Source organism: Momordica charantia, assembly GCF_013281855.1.
Source record: "Momordica charantia cultivar OHB3-1 chromosome 3 unlocalized genomic scaffold, Mcharantia_2.0 BLBB01000003.1, whole genome shotgun sequence".
In the NCBI taxonomy this organism is placed as follows: domain Eukaryota; kingdom Viridiplantae; phylum Streptophyta; class Magnoliopsida; order Cucurbitales; family Cucurbitaceae; genus Momordica; species Momordica charantia.
The window spans coordinates 6,231,717-6,256,107 of record NW_028275161.1 but is presented as its reverse complement, the minus strand read 5'-3'; the positions used below and the strand labels follow the sequence as shown (position 1 = coordinate 6,256,107).

The window sequence follows — 24,391 nt, the reverse complement described above, 5'->3', positions numbered from 1 at the left end:
AAAAGGCTACACACAAAGGGAAGGGGCTGACTATGAAGAAACCTTCTCCCCTGTAGCTATGCTTAAGTCTATTAGAATACTTTTGTCCATTGCCATATATTATGACTATGAGATATGGCAAATGGACGTCAAGACTGCTTTTCTGAATGGCAATCTTGAAGAAAGTATTTATATGTCTCAACCCGAAGGGTTCATAGAACAAGGTCAAGAGCAAAAAGTTTGCAAGCTTAAACGATCCATATATGGACTCAAACAAGCATCTCGATCTTAGAACATAAGGTTTGATACTGCGATCAAATCTTATGGTTTTGACCAAAACGTTGATGAGCCTTATGTATACAAGAAGATCGTCAACAACACCATAGCCTTCTTAGTGTTGTATGTGGATGATATCCTACTCATTGGGAATGATGTAGGATACCTCACTGACATAAAGAAGTGGCTAGCGACTGAGTTCCAAATGAAAGATTTGGGAGAAGCTCAGTATGTTCTTGGCATCCAAATTCTAAGGGATCGCATGAACAGAACGTTAGCCCTGTCTCAAGCAACTTATATTGACAAGATGCTTGTTCGATATTCGATGCAGAATTCCAAGAAAGGTTTGTTACCCTTCAGGCATGGAATTTATCTGTCTAAGGAACAATGTCCTAAGACACCTCAAGAAGTTGAGGATATAAGACGTATACCCTATGCTTCAGCAGTGGGCAGCTTGATGTACGTTATGCTGTGCACGAGGCCTGACATTTGCTTTGCGGTAGGGATGGTCAGTAGGTACCAATCCAACCCAGGATATGATCACTGGACTGTTGTTAAGGGAATCCTCAAGAATCTTAGGAGAACGAGGGACTACAAGCTCGTGTATAGAGCTAAGGATTTGATCCTTACAGGATACACTGACTCTGACTTCCAAACAGACAAGGATTCAAGGAAATCCAAGTCGGGGTCAGTATTCACTCTTAACGGAGGAGCGGTAGTTTGGCGAAGCATCAAACAAGGATGCATCGCAGACTCCATGATGGAGGCTGAGTATGTTGCAGCTTGTGAAGCAGCAAAAGAAGCGGTTTGGCTTAGAAAGTTCTTGACAGATTTGGACGTCGTTTCAAACATGAACTTGCCCATCACACTTTATTGTGATAACAGTGGTGCTGTGGCAAATTCTAAAGAACCTCGAAGCCATAAGAGAGGCAAAAACATCGAACGGAAGTACCACCTTAAACAGGAGATAGTGCAGCGAGGAGACGTGATTGTCACGAAGATCGTTACAGAGCACAATATTGCTGATCCTTTTACAAAGGCACTCACGGATAAAGTGTTTGAGAGCCATCTAGAAAGTCTAGGTTTACGAGCTTTGTACAGTTAGTCTAGGGCAAGTGGGAGAAATGTAATTGGGTATAGTGTATGCCCTAGTTTATTGTATTTTCCCTTTGCTTTATGATAATGTACACCCCACTCGAGTTTAGTTCAAGTGGGAGTTTGTTGGGTGTGTTGCCCTAAACTCATAGTTTGTATTTTGTAAAAACAAATGTCTATTTAATAATGTTTTATTCAATAAATTTGTTGTTGAATCATAGCTTTGCATTGTCCAAAATCCAATAAACTAAACATCCAAGGTTATTTATTATGTAATCGGGACAGTATATATATGGGGTATATAGTTGATATACGGGGTATATATTTGATATACCCCTGATATATGAATGGATAATATCCGGTGAATAACCTAAAGGGTCTATAGTATATGGATAAGGCTGGGTACCTTATCCTGGCAACACTATGGATACGGCCCACTCTGTAAAGGTTACAGACGACTCGATCAAGGTCGTTCGTGTGGAGACATGCGAGTGGGGGTATCCTGTGCAATGAGTTTGTATAAGATCTGACCGTGAAATAAGCAATCTTTAGATGTAACACCGTTAACTAATAGATTGCTATTTCTTAGGATGACCAGACAACTCATTCTCAATCCTGAGTGTGTTATGGACTCCTGCCCGTGAGGGCTCGTCCTTTGATCTGTATGGGTGAGAGTGGCTCGAGTCGCCGACTCAACATTCCTACCATTTTGGGGACGAGACCGAGTGGGGAGCTGGGAACATAACTTCACAAGATGAAATTCACTCCTCCCCGACTTTAGGGGAGTAGATGAGTGTTCCCTTAAATGCTGACTCCGGGACTTGAACAAGGGGGCCCACCCTCTCATTGGCCGAGAGGGACTTCCAGTTATTGGTTGGACCATGACCGGGTTGTTCATTAGAGGAGCAGTGGTGTTTAAGGAGTAAGATGTAACTCAGGGGTAAAACGGTAATTTGACCCAACTTGAGTTAGGAACACTCGTGAAGGATTGACTTGTCATTAATGGTCGTATATCCATGGACACGAAAACATTCTGTATTGAGAAGAGTGCAACTGCGAGTCTTTAGTGGAATGACCCGTAGTTAACGAATCTAGATTAACTCAGTCAATGAGTTTGACCGATTAATCTTGCATCGTTGGACCTTCGGATCTGTAGGTCCCTTAGGTTCCATTGCTAGCTCATAACGGGTAAAACGAGGATCAAGTTTTTTGAAGAATTTGAATTGTTCCAATTACTTAAGGGATTATATGTATATTGATACATTATAATATATAGTTAATTATAAATTAAAACTATATATTATGAGAGATATTATTTGAATGAGATTCAAATAGAAGTAATATCAAGAAGATTCATATTAAAATTATAGGTTAAAAATAATGTGCATAAGATGTATATTAAAATTATAGGTTATACGAGAGAAATGTTTTAGAATATGATTCTAATTTTATAATAAATAATTAAGTGTTAATTATTTATGTATATATATATTTATTAATTAGTAATTGGATTAATAATTAATTATATTAATTAATTTGATTAATTAATTATATATATATTTATATATTATTATATATATATTTTAATTATTATTATTAATATTAACTCCCCTGCAAAATTGCAGGGGAGTGGGAGGTTTTGTGACGTGAGGAGTTACCCCACGTCATCCCTCTTCTTCTTCTTCAAGAGTGTTGGAGAAGACAAGAACAGGTTACAGAACAAAACACAAAAAAAAAAGAAAACTCTCAGGATTTCTCTCAACTTCTCTCAATCTCTCCCTCTCTTCGATCAAGGTGCTACCACAAGCACGATCCCGAGACCCAAGAGGATAGCGAGGAAGACTTGGTGGTGGTGTTCGAGGGGAATTCACTGAAGAAACGTTCTTCAAAGGTTTGGAATTTTCTCTATATTTCCTTCTTTATATTTCGGTTTTGTGTCTCAAAAATCAGCAACGAAAATCCGCTTCCGCTCCGGGATTCACATCCCATCAGAAATAGAATCCATCAAGATAATTAATTGGCTAATTATAATTTTAATTAATTAATATGAAATATTAATCATGAAAATTTGTTAGTTAGATTATCGAGTTGGCCCCAATGGTGTCAATCTGAGCATGATTCAATTAGTTAAGACATATATATTACCAACTAAAAAAGTCAGAGGTTTGAATCCTCACGCCTCTATATTGTCGTCTCTATGGTTTGAGATTAGTTTTAATAAATTTCAATGGTGTAGTATTGAAGTTCATGGATCTCAAAGTTGTTGTGAAACTGAATGATTTGATTTGAACATTTTTTCAATAAACTATTATTAGGTATGAAGGGATGTGATTCCCAGAGCGGAAGCGGATTTTCGTTGCTGATTTTCGGGATACAAAATCCAAATGGAAAGAAGGAAATACAGGGGAAAAACTTTACCTTTGAAGAAAGTTTCTTCAACGAAATTTCCTCGAACACCACCACTATGTCTTCCTCGCTATCTTCTTGGGTCTCGGGATCGTGCTGGTGGGAGCAATCCTTTGGAACGAGAGGGAAAAGATCGAGAGAAAGAGCTTGAATGACAGAAAACAACCTTGGGTGTTCTTCTTCTGTTCTCTATTTTCTGCAAAACTGCCAAAAAACAAAACAAAAGCAGTGACGTGGGGTAACTCCCCACGTCACACTAACCCCACACTGTCCTGCAATTTTGTAGGGGAGTTTAATATTATTAATATTAATAGAATTAATAATATATATATATATATATATTTATAAATAATTAATATATATATAATATATATATATAATAATTAAAATATAAAATTATTTTATTAATTAATAAATAATTATTAATTATTAATCCAATTATATTAATCCAATTATCCAATTATATTAATCCAATATATATATATATATATATATATATAAATCAAATAAGTAATTAACTCTTAATTACTTATCACAAAAAATAGAATCATATTCTATAACATTTCTCTCGTATAACCTATAGTTTTAATGTACATCTTATGCACATTATTTTTAACCTATAGTTTTAATATGAATCTTATTCATATTAATTTTATTTGAATCTCATTCAAATAATTTCTCTCATAAGATATAGTTTTAATTTATAATTAACTATATATTATAATGTATCAATATACATATAATCCCTTAAGTAATTTGAACAATTCAAATTCTTTCAAAACTTTGATCCTCGTTTTTAAGCTAGCAAGGGGACGTAATAGACCTACAGATTAGAAGCTCCAACGATGCAAGATTAATTGGTCAAACTCATTGACCGAGTTAATCAAGATTCGTTAACTACGGGTCATTCCACTAAAGACTCACAGTTGCACTCTTCTCACTGCAGAATGTTTTCGTGTCCATGGATATACGACCATTAATGACGAGTCAATCCTTCACGAGTGCTCGTAACTCAAGTCGGGTCAAATTACCGTTTTACCCCTGAGTTACATCTTACTCCTTAAACACCACTACTCCTCTAATGAACAACCCGGTTATGGTCCAACCAAAAACCGGAAGTCCCTCTCGGCCAATGAGAGGGTGGGGCCCCTTGTTCAAGTCCCGGAGTCATCATTTTAGGGAACACTCATCTACTCCCCTAAAGTCGGGGAGGAGTGAATTCCATCTTGTGAAGTTATGTTCCCAGCTCCCCACTCGGTCTCGTCCCCAAAATGGTAGGAATGTTGAGTCGGCAACTTGGGCCACTCTCACCCATACAGATCAAAGAACGAGCCCTCACGGGCAGGAGTCCATAACTCACTCAGGATTGAGAATGAGTTGTCTGGTCATCCTAAGAAATAGCAATCTATTAGTTAACGGTGTTACATCTAAAGATTGCCTATTCCGCGGTCCCGTCTTATACAAACTCATTGTACAGGATACCCCCACTCGCATGTCTCCACACGAACGACCTGGATCGAGTCGTCTGTAACATTTACAAAGTGGGCCGTATCCATAGTATTGTCAGGATAAGGTACCCATCCTTATCCATATACTATAGACCCTTTAGGTTATTCACGGGACATTATCCATTAATATATCAGGGGTTTATCAAATATATACCCCGGATATCAAATATATACCCAGTATATATACTGTCCCGATTACATTAAAATAACCCTTAATATACATTTGTTTTTACATAATACAAACTACGAGTTTAGGGTAACACACCCAACATGGGTAAATATACGTTGTATATGTAAACTGAATAACACTAGCAATAATTTACAATGTAACTGGCTACAAAAAATATAGTTCTGACAATTTGATGAACACCAAACTTAATAAATATAGTTGAAGCACGCTTTAATAGTGCTGACCTGAAGACAATTATTCTCTCTGCACAAGTTGCTAGCAGTTTACAGCGATTGTCTCAGCAGGATACAACGACTAACTCCGGTAGAACAGCAACCTCGAACTACTCGGATCTGGCAAAACTGTTAGATACATGCTCTCAACATAAACAAGAAGAAGAACTCAAAAGAAGAGAGAACTTTTATAAGAGGAGGGTAATAACCAAATGTGGTATGCTTGGATATATCGAAATGAAGAAAATCACAACTATATATAGTTGTGTAAACATGAAACTCCTCACACATGAATTAAGTTCAACTTTAACAACATGAAGAAGAACTTCTCATTTGAAGTATAACTTTAACAACATACAACAATCTCCCACATGAAAGAAAGTGAGACAGACAAAACACGACCAAGACGTTGAGAGCAAATACATAAGTTATGCATTAGGGGAGGTGTCTTTTGGACTTGAACCTTCCTTAGTGAATATGTAACGCCCCAGGATTTTCAGCATTCAAACAGGGAACGTTACTAAAAGCCACTTAAAAAGTATCACTCGTACTAGAAAATTAAACCACTAGAAATACAAACTTTGACAATTCTCACCACGCTTCTGCTGCACTACTCTGATTAATAACACTTAGATAAGCTGGCACTAAACAAAACAAACAATGCTAAAGTTCTAACGAACTCAAATCCTTCTCAGTTAATAATCTAGTAACAATCCAACCTAATAGAAACTTTTGACCGCAATCTTCACTAATCAAAAACCATCCACTACACAAAACTAACTTTCTCGAATAGCAGCGAAGAGAAGGCTAAATCAAGTTCAGCTTCAACAAATGTATTATCCTGATAAATATCCTCAATAGATGACATCGTCAAAGTTTCAAGTAGCTAAATAAAATGTATGTTCTCAAAAGAACAGTGCACTGTCAGCTCTATCACATCCTTAAAAAAAATGGAACTTAAAAACCCAATTTAATAATATCAAAACATACTCAGTTACAAATAAACAACTATAACTATCCTATCCAAATTGAAACTTATCGACGCAGCGTTAAATGGTCTTTCTAGTCAAGTCTTCTCTTCGCCATCACCATCCCAAGAGCTAGCTCGATACCTGCAAAACTAGAGGGGGAAAAAAGAGGGATGAGTACAACCACAGTACTCAGTAAGCAACCTTTATCTGAGGGTCACACACAAAAAGCATGCTTATCAATGATACAACGTGTCATGCTTATCAAAGAATCAACACATCATGTTTATCATTAATCTCGAGCCTTAAATGAGAGAAACATATTTCAAGAAGCAGTTTATGCATAAGTGTAACTAAAAATGTACCATACATGTCAAACTCAGCCTCACATCTTAACTCACTAGTGCTCTTTCTTGATTCCTCCAAAACTTACCCTTCGAGTCGTACCGAGCCTGACCTCGCATAGTTAAAGCATCGACACTTCTATACGGTGCTCGGTGTTGGACCTTGACATTTATCCCCAAGGCCTGACACTCATCCACAGAAGCTTGGTGTTCGACCTTGCTGTAGGATCAAATGGTAACACTAGAGGGGGGTGAATAGGGTTGCTTACCACTTTTTGAGAATTAAAAATAAATTTAATGTAATGAACAATTATGCAATCAGTAAAAGAAGATTAACAAGAAGAGGAAACATTGAACAAAATATTTAAGTAAACCTATATGCAATCTACCAAGATTCAAAGTAGATAAATACTGGATTTAAAAGAGAGAAGAGAAGAGAGTGGTGACACCGAGAATTTTTATAGTGGTTCGGAAATTCCTACTCCACTCCCCAAAACTCTTTCTTTGGTATTTTACTGCAGTGGTTCTCTTAATGGGTGAGAACCAAACCGATCGACCCTCTTTTTGTCCTAGGCTAAAGAGAAACCCAAAATCCTTTTTACTGATTCAGGATCCAACCAATTTAGTTTTCTCACAACTCAAGGTGTACCCACACCTTAATACAAAACCCAATTTGAAAATATAAAATTCAAAAACAACGTGGATTACACAAATTTTGCACCAAAGCAATGGCTAAAAAGCCACACTCCAATGAATCTCTCACAAAAAAATGAGCAAGTTATGTGTAGGAGAGAATGAAGATTTTGCAAAACTTGAGAGGAGAATTTGAAAACAAATGATTTTGCTTTGATAGTTGGTGTGTAGAATGATGGAATTTGGTGGCTTTAAATAGAGTTTCTAGGATGAATTTTGGCCATTGGATTTAAGGCAACAAAGGATGAATGGTATAGATTAAGATGTGAGGTAAGAAAATGAAATGAAAAAATAATTATGGTGATTGAAAGAAATTGGTGAAGATTGAGAAATCATTGAGATTGTGAGTGATTGAGGAGATTGAGAGAAATTGGTGGAAATGGATTTGTGGAGATTGAAAGCGCCACATGTCATCTTCTCATTTGTTCGATTGTTGGATGCCACGTCAGCATAAGTATGTCCTCTTGATGCCACATGTCAACTTCTAAGCGGTCCACTTGTCCATGTCACCCACCATGTAGGATTTGTCCACTTGTCCACGTCACCCGCCACGTAGAATTTTTCTCCTAACTTGTTTTGACCATAACTTCTTCGTTTAAACTCCGATTTGAGTGATTTGACAGGCATTTGTTTTGTCTTTTCGAGCTCTACACTATAGACAATTTGAAACACTCAAATTATTAGTTTATACTTTCTTTGTGATCATCAAAATATTTGGTTTGATTGAAGCCATAAAGCTAACAATCTCCCCCTTTTTGATGATGACAAACCACTCAAGAAAACACGTTCACAAAGTGGCTATATTCTCCCCCTTTTGTTATTATCAAAAAAAATTCCATGAAATTCAGCTCCCCTTTAATAAGATAATTATTGCATGGTAAAAAAAATTCTCCCCCTCAATCATACATATAGAAAAATTCTCTCCCTAACAAATACGTTTAGACAATTAAATGCGAAGGATGCCAAGTCCAAGTCTATTCCTACAAAATGCTTCTCCATTTAATGGTTTAGTAAGAATATCTGCTACTTGTTTTTCTGTGCGAACATAATTAAGTACAATATTTCCATTTTGCACATGTTCTCTAACAAAATGATGTCGGATATCTATATGTTTTGTCCTAGAATGCTGAATGGGATTCTTGGTTAAATTAATTGAACTAGTATTATCACAAAAGATTGGAACATGTTCAAAATTTAAACCAAAATCACGTAATGTTTGTTTCATCCATAAAACTTGAGAGCAATAGCTAGCAGCAACAATATATTCAGCCTCAATAGTAGATAATGCAACAAAATTTTGCTTTCTACTAAACCAAGACACTAAAGAGCTACCCAAAAAACTGGCAAGTTCCACTAGTACTCTTCTTATCGGTTAAACTACCAGCAAAATCAGCATCAGAATAAGCAATTAAATCAAGAGATGCATTCTTAGGATACCATAAGCCCAAGTCAACAGTTCCAAGCAAGTATTTAAAAATTCTTTTAATAGCATGAAAGTGTGATTCTTTATGACATGATTGAAATCTAGCACACATGCATACACTAAACATAATATCCGGTCTACTTGCAGTTAAGCAAAGCAAGGATCCGATCATACCTCTATAAGCTTTTATATCTACATTTTTACCTTTTTCATCTTTATCAAGCTTTGTAGTAGTGCTCATTGGAGTCTTTGCTATTTTGGCGTTATCGAACTTGAACCTCTTGAGCAGATCTCTTGTATATTTTTGTTGATTGATGAAGATTCCCTCTTTAAGTTGTTTGATTTGAAGCCCAAGGAAGAACTTGAGTTCTCCCATCATGCTCATCTCAAACTCACTGTGCATACACTTAGAGAATTCTTCACATAATGAAGTGTTAGTAGTACCAAAAATAATGTCATCTACATAAATTTGCACTAACAAAATATCATTTTCTTTGGTTTTAATAAAAAGTGTATTGTCAATAAGTCCCATTTTAAAACCTTGTTCAAGCAAAAATTTACTCAAACGGTCATACCAAGCTCTAGGAGCTTGTTTAAGACCATAAAGAGCTTTCTTTAATTTATAAACATGATTTGGATTTTCAACACTTTCAAAACCAGGAGATTGTTCAACATATACTTCTTCCATTATAAAAGCATTTAAGAAAGGACTTTTAACATCCATTTGATATAAAGTAAAGTTCTTATGAGATGCAAATGCAAGCAACATTCTAACTGATTCAAGTCTAGCAACAGGAGCAAAAGTTTCCCCATAATCTATTCCTCCTTCCTGACTATATTCTTGTGCAACTAACCTAGCTTTATTTCTAACAATGTTACCATACTCATCCATTTTATTTCTAAAGACCCATTTAGTACCAATAACATGATGATCATTAGGACGTGGGACTAATTTCCAATTATTGTTTCTTTCAAACTCATTTAACTCATCTTGCATAGCAATTAACCAGAATTCATCAACTTCGGCTTCTTTAAAAGACTTTGGTTCAATTTGAGATACAAAAGCAACATTATTTAATGCATTTAAAGAAGATCGAGTTCTTACACCTTGGGATACATCATCTATAATTAACTTCGTCGGATGGTGAATTGAGAAACTCCAATCCTTAGGAAGGGTTTCCTTTGGCACTTGTTCAGTCTCATTTACTACAACTTCCGAGTTATTATCTTTAAAGTTCAAATTCTCAAAAAGCATTTCTAACTCATCACTAGCTGGAACTTGATTAGTAGTAATATGAGATTCATCAAAAACAACATCTATTGACTCTTCAACTACAAGGGTTCTTTATTAAAAACTCTATATGCTTTACTACATGCTGAATATCCTAAAAATATGTCAATATCAGTTTTTGACTCAAACTTTCCGAGTTTATCTTTATTTTTCAAAATAAAACATTTGCAACCAAAAACTTTGAAATAACTGATATTAGGAATTTTATCATTAAAAAGCTCATAAGGGGTTTTATTCAAAATTGCCCTTATTAAAACACGGTTCATCACATAAGAGGCAGTATTAACAGCTTCAGCCCAAAAATATTTTGGTAAATTATACTCATTTAACAAAGAAGTAGCTAATTCTTGCAAATAGCGATTTTTCCTTTCTACAACACCATTTTGTTGTGGTGTTCTTCGAGAAGAAAAATCATGAGAAAAACCATTTTCATCACAAAATTTTTCAAAAGCTACATTGTCAAATTCTCCTCCATGATCACTTCTAATTTTTTAAATCATAAAACCTTTTTCATTTTGAATTTTCTTTGAAAAACTAATAAATGCTTTTATGGCCTCATCCTTATGAGATAAAAATAAAACCCAAGTAAACCTTGGAAAATCATCAACTATAACAAAAACATAATGTTTTCCACTTAGACTTGCAACTCTAGTAGGTCCGAATAGATCCATATGTAATAATTGCAAAGGCCTAGAAGTTGAAATCATTTTCTTTGCTTTATAGGATGACTTAGTTTATTTACCCATTTGACATGCATCACAAATTTTGTCTTTTTTAGAATTTAATTTTGGAAGACCTCGAACAAGAGATTTCTTGGAAATATTTGAAATCAGATACATGCTAACATGACCTAATCTTCTATGCCACAACCAAGAATCATCATGCATAGCATACAAACATTTATTAACAACGGGGCAGTCATTCAATTCAATAGTAAAAACATTTTTATCTCTATTTCCTACAAACAACTTTTTTCCATCACCAGCATTTTCGATTATGCAATTTTTATCATTAAATACTACTTTATAACCTTTATCACATAATTGACTAATACTTAAAAGATCATGCTTTAAGCCATCAACAAGCAGCACATTCTCAATCATAAATTTTGAACCATTACCTATGTTACCTTTGCCAATGATTTTACCTCTTTTATTATCGCCAAAGGTAACGTATCCTCCATCTTTCATTTCTAGGTGCGTGAATTTTGTGTGGTCTCCAGTCATGTGCTTTGAACATCCACTATCCAAGTACCACTTGTTCTTTATTGATCTCAAACATACCTAGAAGAAAGATGATATTCAAGATGTAACTTTAGGTACCCAAGCTTGTTTGGGTCCTTGAGGGTTAGTAAGCAAAAATTTAGGAATCCATCTCTTTTCATTTAATGCACCATTTTTCTTCATGTTACAAGCATAAAGTTTATGACCAAGTTTTCCGCATGCATTGCAAACAGCAGTAGACATTGAAGTTTCTTTAACAAAGTAGTTTACAAATTTCTTTTGTTTTTGATGAGGTTTATAGCCTAAGCCACTTTTATCAAAGATAGCTTGTTGTTTTCCCATCATCATGTCTAAGTTCTTTTTACCATTTGTAAACTTTAAAAGAGTAGATGATATATCTTTTTTTTTTACTTCTAATAATTTATACTCCTCTTTTAAAACATGCAAATTTGACTTAGACATAACAAGATCTTTTCTAAACATCTCATTTTCTTTATTTATTCTATCATGCTCAGCTAATAAATCGTGGTTCTCATGAGCTAGCTTAGTATTCTTCTTTTTAAGAGCTAAATATTTGCTACCTAATTTTTCAAATTCTTCTTTAATCTCGTTGTAAGCATCCATAAGCTCGTCAAAAGAAGGATTTTCAAAACATACCTCGTCGTCGTCATCTTCATCTCCAAAAGCCATGAAACAAAGATTAGCTACTTCATCTCCACTTTCAGAATCACTTCCTTCATCACTTTCATCCCAAGTAGCTTTCATAGCCTTCTTGTTTCTCCTTGAAGATTATTTACGTAGTAGAGGGCATTCAGATCTTACATGTCCAGCCTTTTTGCACTCGTAGCAGATGATGACGTCTCTAGTGCTCTTTTCTCCTTTAGCATCTTGACTGTTGGTTTTCTTTGGAAAGTGCCTCTTCTTGAAATGCTTCTTGAACCTCTTGGATAAGTAGGCAAGTTCTTCCTCGTTTAGTTCTTCCTCACTTTCAGAAGCCCCTTGGAAAGACGTAGACTTTAATGCCAAGGTTTTCTTCTTTTTGACGTCCTCTTCCATATTACCTTTCATGATTATCTCATGCGTCATGAGAGATCCAATGATCTCCTCCAATGGAAGTTTTGAGAGATCCTTCGCTTCTTGAATTGTTGTCACTTTGGGTTCCCAACTTTTTGGTAGAGATCTTAGAATCTTCCTCATGTTCTCAGCTGTAGTATATTCCTTTCCTAAACCATTCAAAGCATTAACAATATTCGTAAATCTAGTAAACATCTCAGTAATAGACTCTTTAGCATCCATTTTAAACAATTCATAATTATGAACAAGCATGCTAATTTTTGACTCTTTTACTTGATTTGTTCCTTCATGAGTTACTTCAAGCATATCCCATATTTCTTTAGCAGAGTTACGTGCAGATACTCGATTAAATTCATCAGCACATAAAGCACAAAACAAACAATTCATGGCTTTAGCATTAATCGATATTTTTCTTTTATCATCATCATTAAACTGAATTTCATTTTTAGGTACATCTACATTCTCAACTTTCTTAATATGAATAAAAGGACCTTTAGAAACAATTTTCGACAAGTTATAATCAATTGAAATCAAATAAATTCTCATCCTAGTTTTCCACCAAGTATAATTATTTCCATCAAAAAGAGGTGGTCTAGTGGTAGAATGACCCTCACTAAATCCATTAACTCCAATGTTTGTCATAAGCTCAAACAATTAAGTTTTAAGAAAAGTTTCAAAGAAAATAAATTTAGAATTAAGAAAGGTTAACTTTCAAAGATATTAAATTTCAAAATAATTTCAAAGATTTATTCTAGACAAAATAAATTTCCAAGAGTGAAGAAAGAAAATAGTTTTTAAAAATCAATTTTTTTGAGGAAAATTAATTTCTAGTAATATCGGCTCAAAAACTCAATTTAAACTATTCTTCAATAATAAAGAAATTTCCGGAAAAAAATAATAAATAGTATTAGAAAAAGATGGAATTTTCAAAAATGGAACCTTTTAAAAAAAATGAGCTACCTGCTCTGATACCAATTGTAGGATCGAATGGCAACACTAGAGAGGGGTGAATAGGGTTGCTTACCACTTTTTGAAAATTAAAAATAAATTTAATGTAATGAACAATTATGCAATCAATAAAAGAAGATTAACAAGAAGAGGAAACATTTAACAAAATATTTAAGTAAACCTATATGCAATCTACCAAGATTCAAAGTAGATAAATACTGAGTTTAAAAGAGAGAAGAGAAGAGAGTGGTGACACCGAGAATTTTTATAGTGGTTCGGAAATTCCTACTCCACTCCCCAAGACTCCTTCTTTGGTATTTTACTGCAGTGGCTCTCTTAACGGGTGAGAACCAAACCGATCGACCCTCTTTTTGTCCTAGGCTAAAGAGAAACCCAAAATCCTTTTTACTGGTTCAGGATCTAACCAATTTAGTTTTCTCACAACCCAAGGTGTACCCACACGTTAATACAAAACCCATTTTGAAAATATAAAATTCAAAAACAAAGTGGATTACACAAATTTTGCACCAAAGCAATGGCTAAAAAGCCACACTCTAATGAATCTCTCACAAAAAAATGAGCAAGTTATGTGTAGGAGAGAATGAAGATTTTGCAAAAGTTGAGAGGAGAATTTGAAAACAAATGATTTTGCTTTGATAGTTGGTGTGTAGAATGATGGAATTTGGTGGCTTTAAAGAGAGTTTCTAGGATGAATTTTGGCCATTCGATTTAGGGCAACGAAGGATGAATGGTATAGATTAAGATGTGAGGTAAGGAAATGAAATGAAAACATAATTATGGTGATTAAAAGAAATTGGTGGAGATTGAGAAATCATTTAGATTGGGAGTGATTGAGGAGATTAAGAGAAATTGGTGGAAATGGATTTGTGGAGATTGAAAGCGCCACAAGTCATCTTCTCATTTGTTTGATTGTTGGATGTCACGTCAGCATAAGTATGTCCTCTTGATGCCACATGTCAACTTCTAAGCGGTCCGCTTGTCCATGTCACCCACCATGTAGGATTTGTCCACTTGTCCACGTCACCCGCCACGTAGAATTTTTCTCCTAACTTGTTTTGACCATAACTTCTTCGTTTAAACTCTGATTTGATTGATTTGACAGGCATTTGTTTTGTCTTTTCGAGCTCTACACTATAGACACTTTGAAACACTCAAATTATTAGTTTATACTTTGTTTGTGATCATCAAAATATTTGGTTTGATTGAAGCCATAAAGCTAACACTTGCCATTTATCCCCAAGGCTGCAAACTGTGCATCGACCCTTGACATTAATCCCCAAGGTATCGACGACTACTCAACGTATTGGCCCTTGGCCTCCAAGCAACTTCTAACCAGACACATTATGTTACCCTCCAAGTCTAACTCCTCAAATCGTATCGGCCCTTGCCATTTATCCCCAAAGCCCGACACTCATCTACAGAGGCTTGGCGTTCGACCTTTCCATTTATCTCCAAGGCCTTGAACTGTGCATCGACCCTTGACATTTATCCCCAAGGTATCGACGACTACTCAACATATTAGTCCTTGACCGCCACCACATCAAGACCCAATACTAATTCAACAATTTAGAATCACCGTGTCGACCCCCGACCCTTTGTACCTGGAGCCTCGACACTTATCTCTACCAAGTTGGGGTATCGATTCCCGACCTTTGCACCTATCGCCTCGTTACCCAACTAGTGACGTGCCAGCCTTTTCGGCACTGTTAATTCTCCATTTACTTTATTACATCCTATAACTCTCATCAGAGACCTACATGTTTTTCAACCATAACCCATGCAGAAATTATCTCACAACAATGGAACATGCACCATACGCAAAACCTATATCACTATCATCCAGACATGGCCATCCAACATCATGATGACATCCTTCTCTCAACACTCAGCATGCTTTACACACCACAGTGCAGAAAATTCACAAAAGAGACGTAGTCGACATATATCCCTAAACGCATCCAACACTCTAAAAATTTCATAGTAATCAGAACACAACATAACCCATTTGCTTCATTAAGGACCAACTCTCACCAGAGTCCTACTACATACTTTCTAGGCCACGACCCATGCAACACTTAACTCACAATAAACCAGCATGCTTCCAGGACCAACAACAGTAAGCTAAAAATGAAATGACATTTCCAACATGCATGGGCAACACAACAGATTTCTCCCACATTATTTCAGTATGCTTTTTATGAACACAACCATAGAATGATAAAATCATTCATGATCCATAATGCTTTCATAAATACCACTAAGCATCAAATCCAACAACGCAAGCAAATCAGTTATAAACAACCAGAACCAACATGATTTCATTCAAACTACTTAAAATCATTAGCCAATATTCACAAGACACAATCAACTTACATATTAATAAATAATAAACACATCGAAAGCATCAAACAATTCATACATATTCGAACAACAAACATCCCCCAAGTAAGAACTACTTACAACACGGGTCCTAACACGCTACTAAATCTCGCCGAAGGATTCCCTAAATCAAAGCAACCAAACTTGTGTTAGAAACCAACTCAAAAACACTTAATTTGCTTCGAAACTAGGTTTTGGTGAATCTTTACCTACTAACTCACACTAAAACCTCTTGGGCTAGGAGTGGGTCGACGCCAATGAGGTTCGGACTTCTAAATCCAAGTTCGAAATGCTTCGCGCTTGCTGGTCTGATGCCAAAAAGCAATGGGTAATGCCGATTTGGGTTCGAATAAGAGTGGGTCAACGTCAAAACAGTGCCGGAGGGGGTGGGTAACTCAAATCAAGCTTCGTTTCGGTGTGGGTAAGCGTCAAACGTTATTGGAATGAAGGAATCTTCACGAACCCACGACAAATCATCGCCGGACCAAAATTCCAGTTGCTACAAGATGCGCCGCACCGTTTCTGCTACAGATCCTACCGGAGAACAGATCACGCGCACTTCTGAGCCACCGGAGAACACCCAAATCGCCACCGCCACTAGAGGTTTTTCGAACAGCTGCGCGCTGTACCGGTCAAGCGAGTCTACTGCCGTCCACGACTGCCGAAGTGAGTTTCGAAGTCGCGCCGCTGCAGAACACACCGCACCTCCACTGAAGTTAAAAAAAACGTCGCCATTGCTCGTGAACCGCTGCCAGTTGTTGTCGTCGCTGGGTTGTGTCGACTGCAGCTACCAAGAAGAAGCGCTGCCAGGAATCGCCGTGGGTCTGCTCGCCGTCGATGTCGCTGCTGGAGCGTGGTCACCGGAGAAGTTGCCGCACTGGAGGAGGAAGTCGAAAAGGAGGGGCGACGGCTGGACCAATAAAGGGAGGAAGGAGAATAAGGGGAAGGGAGGAAAGAGATGTTAGGGTTTTGTTTGTTTTCTTTTATTTATTTATTTTTATTTTTTTATCAAACCCTTTCTTTTTCACTTGTTTAGTTTTGAAAAATTAGAAAGCCCAATAACCTTCTAAAGGAAACCAAAAATTAAACTTTAGTAACCCAACTAAAACTCAGAACAACCCACAAAATAGTTAACTTAACCTCTCCAACCCAAGAGTTAAAACCAAAGAGAAATAAAATTACATTTCCAAAAACCTTGGATTTAAGATTTAATTAAAAATCTAATCAAAAGCTCGAAAACATAACTTAAGCTAATCCTGCGAGATTAAACCTAAATATAATTTACCCAAGTTTAGAACTTCAAATAAAAGAAAATCAAAAATTAAATTATCAACTTAGAGGAAAAAAATCCTAAGGGACAAATTAAGTCTTAAAGTAAAGTAGCCAGAGAACGCGGGACGTTACAGACTACCCACCTTAAAAAAAACTTTCGTCCTCGAAAGTTGACTGGTCGCACAAGTCTAAACACTAGGGTGTTACAGAATATCTATTGAATTTATCGAAGAAATAGTAGGACAAACTCTGAAACTATCGTTCTCGTGAGAAATTGAGACAACAAATATCACACATAACTTATCTTGTATCTTTGAGTTCTATACGGTTGTGTCAATTTTTTTCCTGGACAAGATCTTTAATTCATGAGAGCTTTAAAGAACATAAGTCATTTAAAAAGTTCTCATAGAATCGACCGAATTCTACTCTCACATAGGTGATATTCATTAAGTTTATTCTGCCACTACTCCTCCTGTAATCAAGATATCAATATGACCTTAACATTAATAGATCCCACACATTACATAACATCATAGAAATGGGAAGACACTTTAAGTTTCTTAGTGTGTCAACTATGAATTATCCAACTACTTTGCCTATTAAACCTAGATCTTGGGATCTCCTGTCAACTAGGTTTGGTTACCACCATGTACTTCATTTCATAGGCTTTAATCTCATTTCCCGCGATGTATATGCAACACGTTCTCTCGACGATCCCATTGTCAAAGGATCTACAATATTGTCTTTTGATTTCACATAATCAATGGAAATTATTCCATTAGTGAACAAGCTGCCTGATAGAATTATGCTTGCTTCTTATATGTCATGACTTCCCATTGTAGACATTGTTCTTAGCTCTCATTCAGGTTGCTAAGCTGTCACAATAAATAAATATGACGCTTACAGGCTTTGGCCATATTGGAATATCTTCAAGAAAATTTTGAAGCCATTATTCTTCTTCTCCAACCTTATCAAGAGCTATAAACTTGGATTTCATAGTAGATCATGCTATACACGTATGTTTTGAAGGTTTTCATGACACGACAGCTCCACCTAAGGTAAATATATACCCACTGCTTGACTTAGTCTCAATGCTATCAGAGATCCAATTAGCATCACTAAATCTTTCCAGTACAGATGTATATTTTGTATAATGCAATCCATAGTCTAAAGCGTACTACAAGTACTTTAAAACTCTAACTAACGCATTGTAATGGTTATGTCCGGGATTGCTAGTGTATCTTATCAATCTTCCTACTAAATAAGCAATATCAGGTCTTGAAAAATTCATTATGTACATTAAAATACCAACTACTCTAGAGTATTCTAAAGGAGATACACCTTCACCATTATTCTTCCTCAACTTACAATTTGGATCAAATGGAGTGACTACCAGTTTACTTTCAAAACGACCAAATTTTGTCAACACTTTCTCTACGTAATGTGATTGAGAAAGTATATATCCACTTGGATTTCTCGTTATTTTGATTCCAATGATAACATCAGCAAGACCATGGTCTTTCATTTCAAAGCTGAAATTCAACATCCTTTTGGTGAAATCAATGACACTTCTAGTTGTGGCCATTATCAACATATCATCCACATATAAACAAACAATGACACAATCTTTATCTATTGATTTAACATAGACACATTTGTCAGACTCATTTATCTTAAATCCATTAGATAACATAGTGTGATCAAACTTCTCATGCCATTGTCTGGGTGCTTGTTTCAACCCATAAAGAGACTTGACAAGTTACAAACCTTATTTTCAAGTCCCTTTACAACAAACTCTTTCTTAGCTCTTTTGCTTCTTTTAGGTTCGATCTCGATTTCTAGATCGTTTTGACCTTTCGAAGAGCTAGCCTCATGATTCATTTTGGTACCATTAACTTTCGGTCTTTCTTCTTTAAAAGGAAATATATCCTCAAAGAATTTAGCTTCAATGTATTCCATGATAGTATTATGATTAATATCAGGTATTTCTGATTTAATCACCAATAATCTATAAGCAGCTCTATGCATAGCATAGCCTATAAAGACACAATCAACTGTCCTTTTAGTATTTTATATGAGAGCAACTTCTTTTTCCACACTGCATAAGGTGACTTATTAGTCTTCTTACGTGGAATTTTATTTAAGATAAAATTTGCTGTAATCAAAACTTCCCTCCCACAAATTATGGGGTAAACGTGAACTATTTAACATGCAATTAACCATGCCCTTTAATGTTTGGTTCTTTCTTTCAACTACACCATTTGGTTGTGGTGTATAAGGTGCCGTAGTTTGATGAATTATACCATTAACCTCACAAAATTCAGAAAGTGATAATGATTCATATTCACCACCTCTATCTGATCTAAGTTGTAATACCCCTGAATTTTTGATAAATTACACGGGAACATTACTAAAACTTCCTCCCAAGGCATAAAGGCAACTAAACAAACCTAGAAATTTCAGCTTTTCATTTGCTCAAGTTAAACCTATGAACACTTTACTTATCAAATGGACTAAACAACTTGTCCTTCGTGGACAAACAACACCTAACTTTCCTGTTTAAGTCAAGCAGAGCCCAAACAAGTAAATAACGATAGACAAACAACCTACTTAACACAACCATAATCCTACAAGATAATAATGAATCAACTAAGTAAAGAAAAACCACCACTATTCCAAAACCAAAACGATTAATCCATGCTTCAATCTTTCCAAGTTAGTAAATCCAATAGCATTAATCATATATTCCCTAAGCTTCTCAATGAAACCAATGACATAATCTTACAGGAGTCCAAACTTAAAAGAAAAGTCATCTAAAACATTCTACTAACTCCCTGAACTTTACACAAGTGAATGCTCAAAACGTAAGACATACACTAATCCATCGAGAACTCCTAACCACCTACTTTAGACAAGTTAAAACTAAACGGAAGCTAGGTATGGACTTTCTTCTCTAATCTCCCCCGCACCATCACCATCACCATGAACCTGATCTCCACCTGAAAACAATAATTTCGGAGAGGGGTGAGTATTGAAAATACTCCGTAAGTAGCCATCTCGAACTACACACAAACAAAATGTTAAGCACACGACATTCATTACAAAGTATTAAACTGGCATCCATGCATCAAGAAATCATAAAACTCATTAATCCACACATGCAATCAAAGTAACCCCGCCCACAAGGTCGCTAGTAGCCCTCACTAACTATACACAAAACAGCATATCCTAAATCACATCAATCATCAAAATGCGATAACTAGAAATCATGCATCGATAGGTCATAACAATTAATCAATACCACACACAAGCATCCAAAATATCAAGACTTAGGTAACTTCGGCCACAAGGCCCACCTAGCTCCTTCATGCTACTTCAACCCATCAAACTATGTTAGTCCTCCAAGTCTAACTCTTCAAATCGTGTCGACCCTTGACCTTTTGTACCCAAGGCCATGACACTCCTCTATAGAGGCTTGACGTTCGACTTTGACCTTTATACCCAAAGCCTCAAACTGTGCATCGACCCTTGACCTTTTGTACCTAAGGCCTCGACGTCTACTAGACGTATTGGTCCTGGACCGCCACCACATCAAGACCCAATACTAATCATCAGATAGACTCATCGTGCCGACCCACGACCTTTTGTACCCAGTGCCTTGACACTCATCTTTACCAAGACTGGCCTATCGACCCCAGGCCTTTTGCACTCGGAGCCTCGACACCCAGTAGTGACGTAACAGCCTCAACCATTTGTCCCCGAGGCCATGAAACTCATCTATCCACTTTTCACTATACGATAGACCACGAATTCGAATTATGGTCCTCTACTGTCACATAATTCCTAAGTTACCCACAGCAATGACTTCGAACCGTTACTATTTCCATTCTTCAACATATCACAACAACCTCTCCAGAGCATCAACAAGCCATTTGAACAATTAGTCACAACAAAGTTTTTCAACATGCCTTTCATCGCACAAAACTACGAACTAACCCAACAGCTTCCAACTAAGCAAACATAAGACTATATAACATAAAACTAACACATGCTGATCTCAAAACATGCCTTCAACCACCCAAGATTAATCACTTCCAACCATACCAATCATAAACTTTCCAGTCATACCCAACAGTCACGATGCAAGACATTTTCATAACGTATAAAAAAAATAACAGGATGCAATCCAACAATATCAACTAGCAATTCACAAACCATGCCAAACACTATTAAATACATGAGACACATGAGCATAATAAAGTTCAGCATGAAACCATTGCAATAACACACAATAACGCACAAAACTCGCCCCTTGGTGCTACTTACCCAAAACTAAGCTCCTAATTCTTGCGTCGATCCCACACCCAAGCATTAAAAATATAAAAACAACAAGTTAATTAAATATTCCAGATTTCGAAATCAACTGTAAGAGGATTCAAAGGGCTTGTTACGACAAAATCAATTTCATTTAGGTGTGGGTAACTTAGATCTAGCTCAAAAAGGTGTGGGTAACGTAAATCGGCTTCGTACTAGGGTGGGTCAGTGTCTAACGTCGTCGGAACGAAGAGATCAACGTGATTTTGTGCTATCGGGATCGCAAATCAAGCTATTAGTGTGCTCTTCGTGGGGAAACACGTCGTCGGGTTGCTGCTGCTGCCATAGGAGATGAGTCGTTGCAGGTGCGGTCATGGATGGAGGATCGTCACCATGGTTCGTTGGAGATCTTGAGTGTCGCTGCCGTCGAGACACCAGAATCGTGAAGACGTTGCCGCTGTGACCGGATATAAGCTGGTTCGTGATGATGCACCGCCGTAGGCTACTTCAAACCGATGTCGGAGCTGCTTCTCTTCTCGAGCCGTCGTCGAAGGAAAACGCACCACCCGCTGTGTGCCTGGTAGCCACCGTGAGAAGCGTAGATGACGACTGATGCTGCACGAGTTGCTGATAGTGAGGGATGGTTGGGGGGTGGGAGCCTCTCAAATGGTGAGGAGGAATAAGAAGAAATCGGGGGGGGGGGGGACGGCTACAACGAAGAAGGAGGAGGAAGAGATCTAATTTTTATTTATTTAATTTTTTTAGGGTTTGTTTTGTTTTAAAAGATCTTCCTTTAATTTATTTTCTTTTATTCCAACATCGTTAATTTTTGTTTAAACTAAAAAGCCCAAATTATCAATTTGAAAAGAATGCCCAAAACAAAACCCCAAAGAAAACACTTTAGTAATTAAAAATAGGATCCACAACAACCCAACATAAAATCATTAACTTAACTCTAAGACGCAAGAATAAAATCTAAAAATTAAAAATTAAATTTCCCAAAATCTTGGATTTAAGACTTAATTAAAAATCTCCCTCAAAGTTCGAAACTTAATTTATCTTAATCCAATGAAATTAAACTTAATTATAATTTAACCAAAATTAGAACTCCGAATTACACATCAAATAATTTAATTAACAGCTGAAAGAAAAATCAAAATGCACGATTTAAATCTTAAAATAAAAATAACTCGAAAACTCGGGGCGTTACATAAGCACCTTTATTTTCCTCTCAAGTTGATTTTCAACTTCTAACTTATATTTTTTGAAAACATCTAAGGTCTCATCTTTACTATGCAATAAATATACATAGCAATATTTACTACAATCATCAATGAATGTGACAAAGTATCTCTTACCATCTGTTGTCGGAGTACTTTTCAAATCACATACATCACTATGGGTTAAATCAAGTAACTCATTACTTCTTTCCCCAGATGAAAATGACTTTCTGGAAAACTTTGATTCAACACAAACTTCACATTTATGTCTATTATCAATGTTAAAGTTAGGCAATAGTCTTAAACTTACCGTTCTTTGTAAAGAATGATAATTAATATGCTCTAACCTAGAATGTTATACATCACACAACTGAACAATATAAGTGGAAGAGTTGTTATTATTATTATTATTCTTGGGCACATGTGCTAGTACATTCAATTTAAACATGGTATCATTCAGATAGTCGTTTCCCACATACATACCCCTCTTAGTCAGAATAAACTTATCCAGCTCAAATAAAAGTTTGAACCCATTTTTATTAAGTATGGTTTCTGACACAAGATTCTTTCGAATCTCTAGCACATGCCACACATCAGTGAGAGTAAGTATCTTTCCAGAAGTCCATTTCAGCAGGACTTTTCCTCTGCCTTCCACTGAAGTTGTAGAAGCATTTTCCATGTAAAGTTTATCACTGCCGTCTAGCTTCTCATAAGTGGTGAACAATGATTTGTTCCCACAGCGTGCCTAGTAGCACCAGTATCAATTCACCAACCTTTGGTGTCTGAGTCCATAGCTTCTCATAGTGAGGGTAAGTATCTTTCCAGAAGTCCATTTCAGCAGCAGTTTTCCTCTACCTTCCACTAAGGTTGTTGAAGCATTTCCATGTATAGTTTATCACTGTCATCTAGCTTCTCATAAGTGGTGAACAATGATTTGTTCTCACAAACGTGCCTAGTAGCACCAGTATCAATCCAGCAACCTCACAGATGACATCATTAAGCCCATTATAGAAAGTTTCAATCTGAATGCACCAAAGCAAGCCATGATGTGGACACCTTCTTAGTAGCTCTTTTAACCTCTCCCAAGATTCACTCACAGATTCTCCTGACCTCTATTGAAAATTATTGATTTCTCCCCTATACTTAGCGGTCTTACTTGGGGAAAATACTTCATTGAGAACTTTTCAGCGAGCTCATTCCAAGATGTGATAGACTCAGCTGGCAGAGAATTCAATCAATTTTAGCTCCATCTATCGATAAGTAAGGAAACAGCTTCAATCTCAATGATTCCTTAGACACCTCTTGCATTTTAAACGTAACGCCCCGAGTCCCTCAGGTTAGTTAGTCCCGGATCGGGAGATTTTTTCAGTAATTTTAAATTGATTGTTAATTAAATTTATGGATCGTTAACTAAAGTTACCCTTACTATCGGGCTCTAAACTCCAACTTAAATTAATAATTACCGACTCGGTGTGGTGGGTCTTGTTTTAAGGGAGATGGACTTCTTTCCTCTTGGGCCTGAACGCGTTGGGCCTCCATTGGGGTAAATGAGTTT

At 36.4% G+C, this 24,391-nt stretch overlaps 1 protein-coding gene and 1 non-coding gene across 2 annotated transcripts; one reads left to right on the top strand and one right to left on the bottom strand.

The window, feature by feature from the left end:
* Positions 1 to 12,397: 12,397 nt before the first annotated feature.
* LOC148212239 (uncharacterized) lies at positions 12,398 to 13,324 on the bottom strand. The gene has a single exon (XM_088122156.1). The coding sequence runs from the start codon at positions 13,322 to 13,324 to the stop codon at positions 12,398 to 12,400; it is 927 nt and encodes a 308-aa protein (XP_087978282.1).
* Positions 13,325 to 23,874: 10,550 nt separating this feature from the next.
* Positions 23,875 to 23,981, top strand: LOC148212238 (small nucleolar RNA R71). Its single transcript, XR_015790009.1, has one exon. It is a non-coding gene; the product is annotated as a small nucleolar RNA R71 (small nucleolar RNA).
* The last annotated feature ends 410 nt before the right edge of the window (positions 23,982 to 24,391 follow it).

Bases quoted from the DNA above. Each gene is read 5' to 3' on its own strand.
- LOC148212239 (XM_088122156.1), bottom strand. From the start codon at position 13,324: ATGACAAACATTGGAGTTAATGGATTTAGTGAGGGTCATTCTACCACT.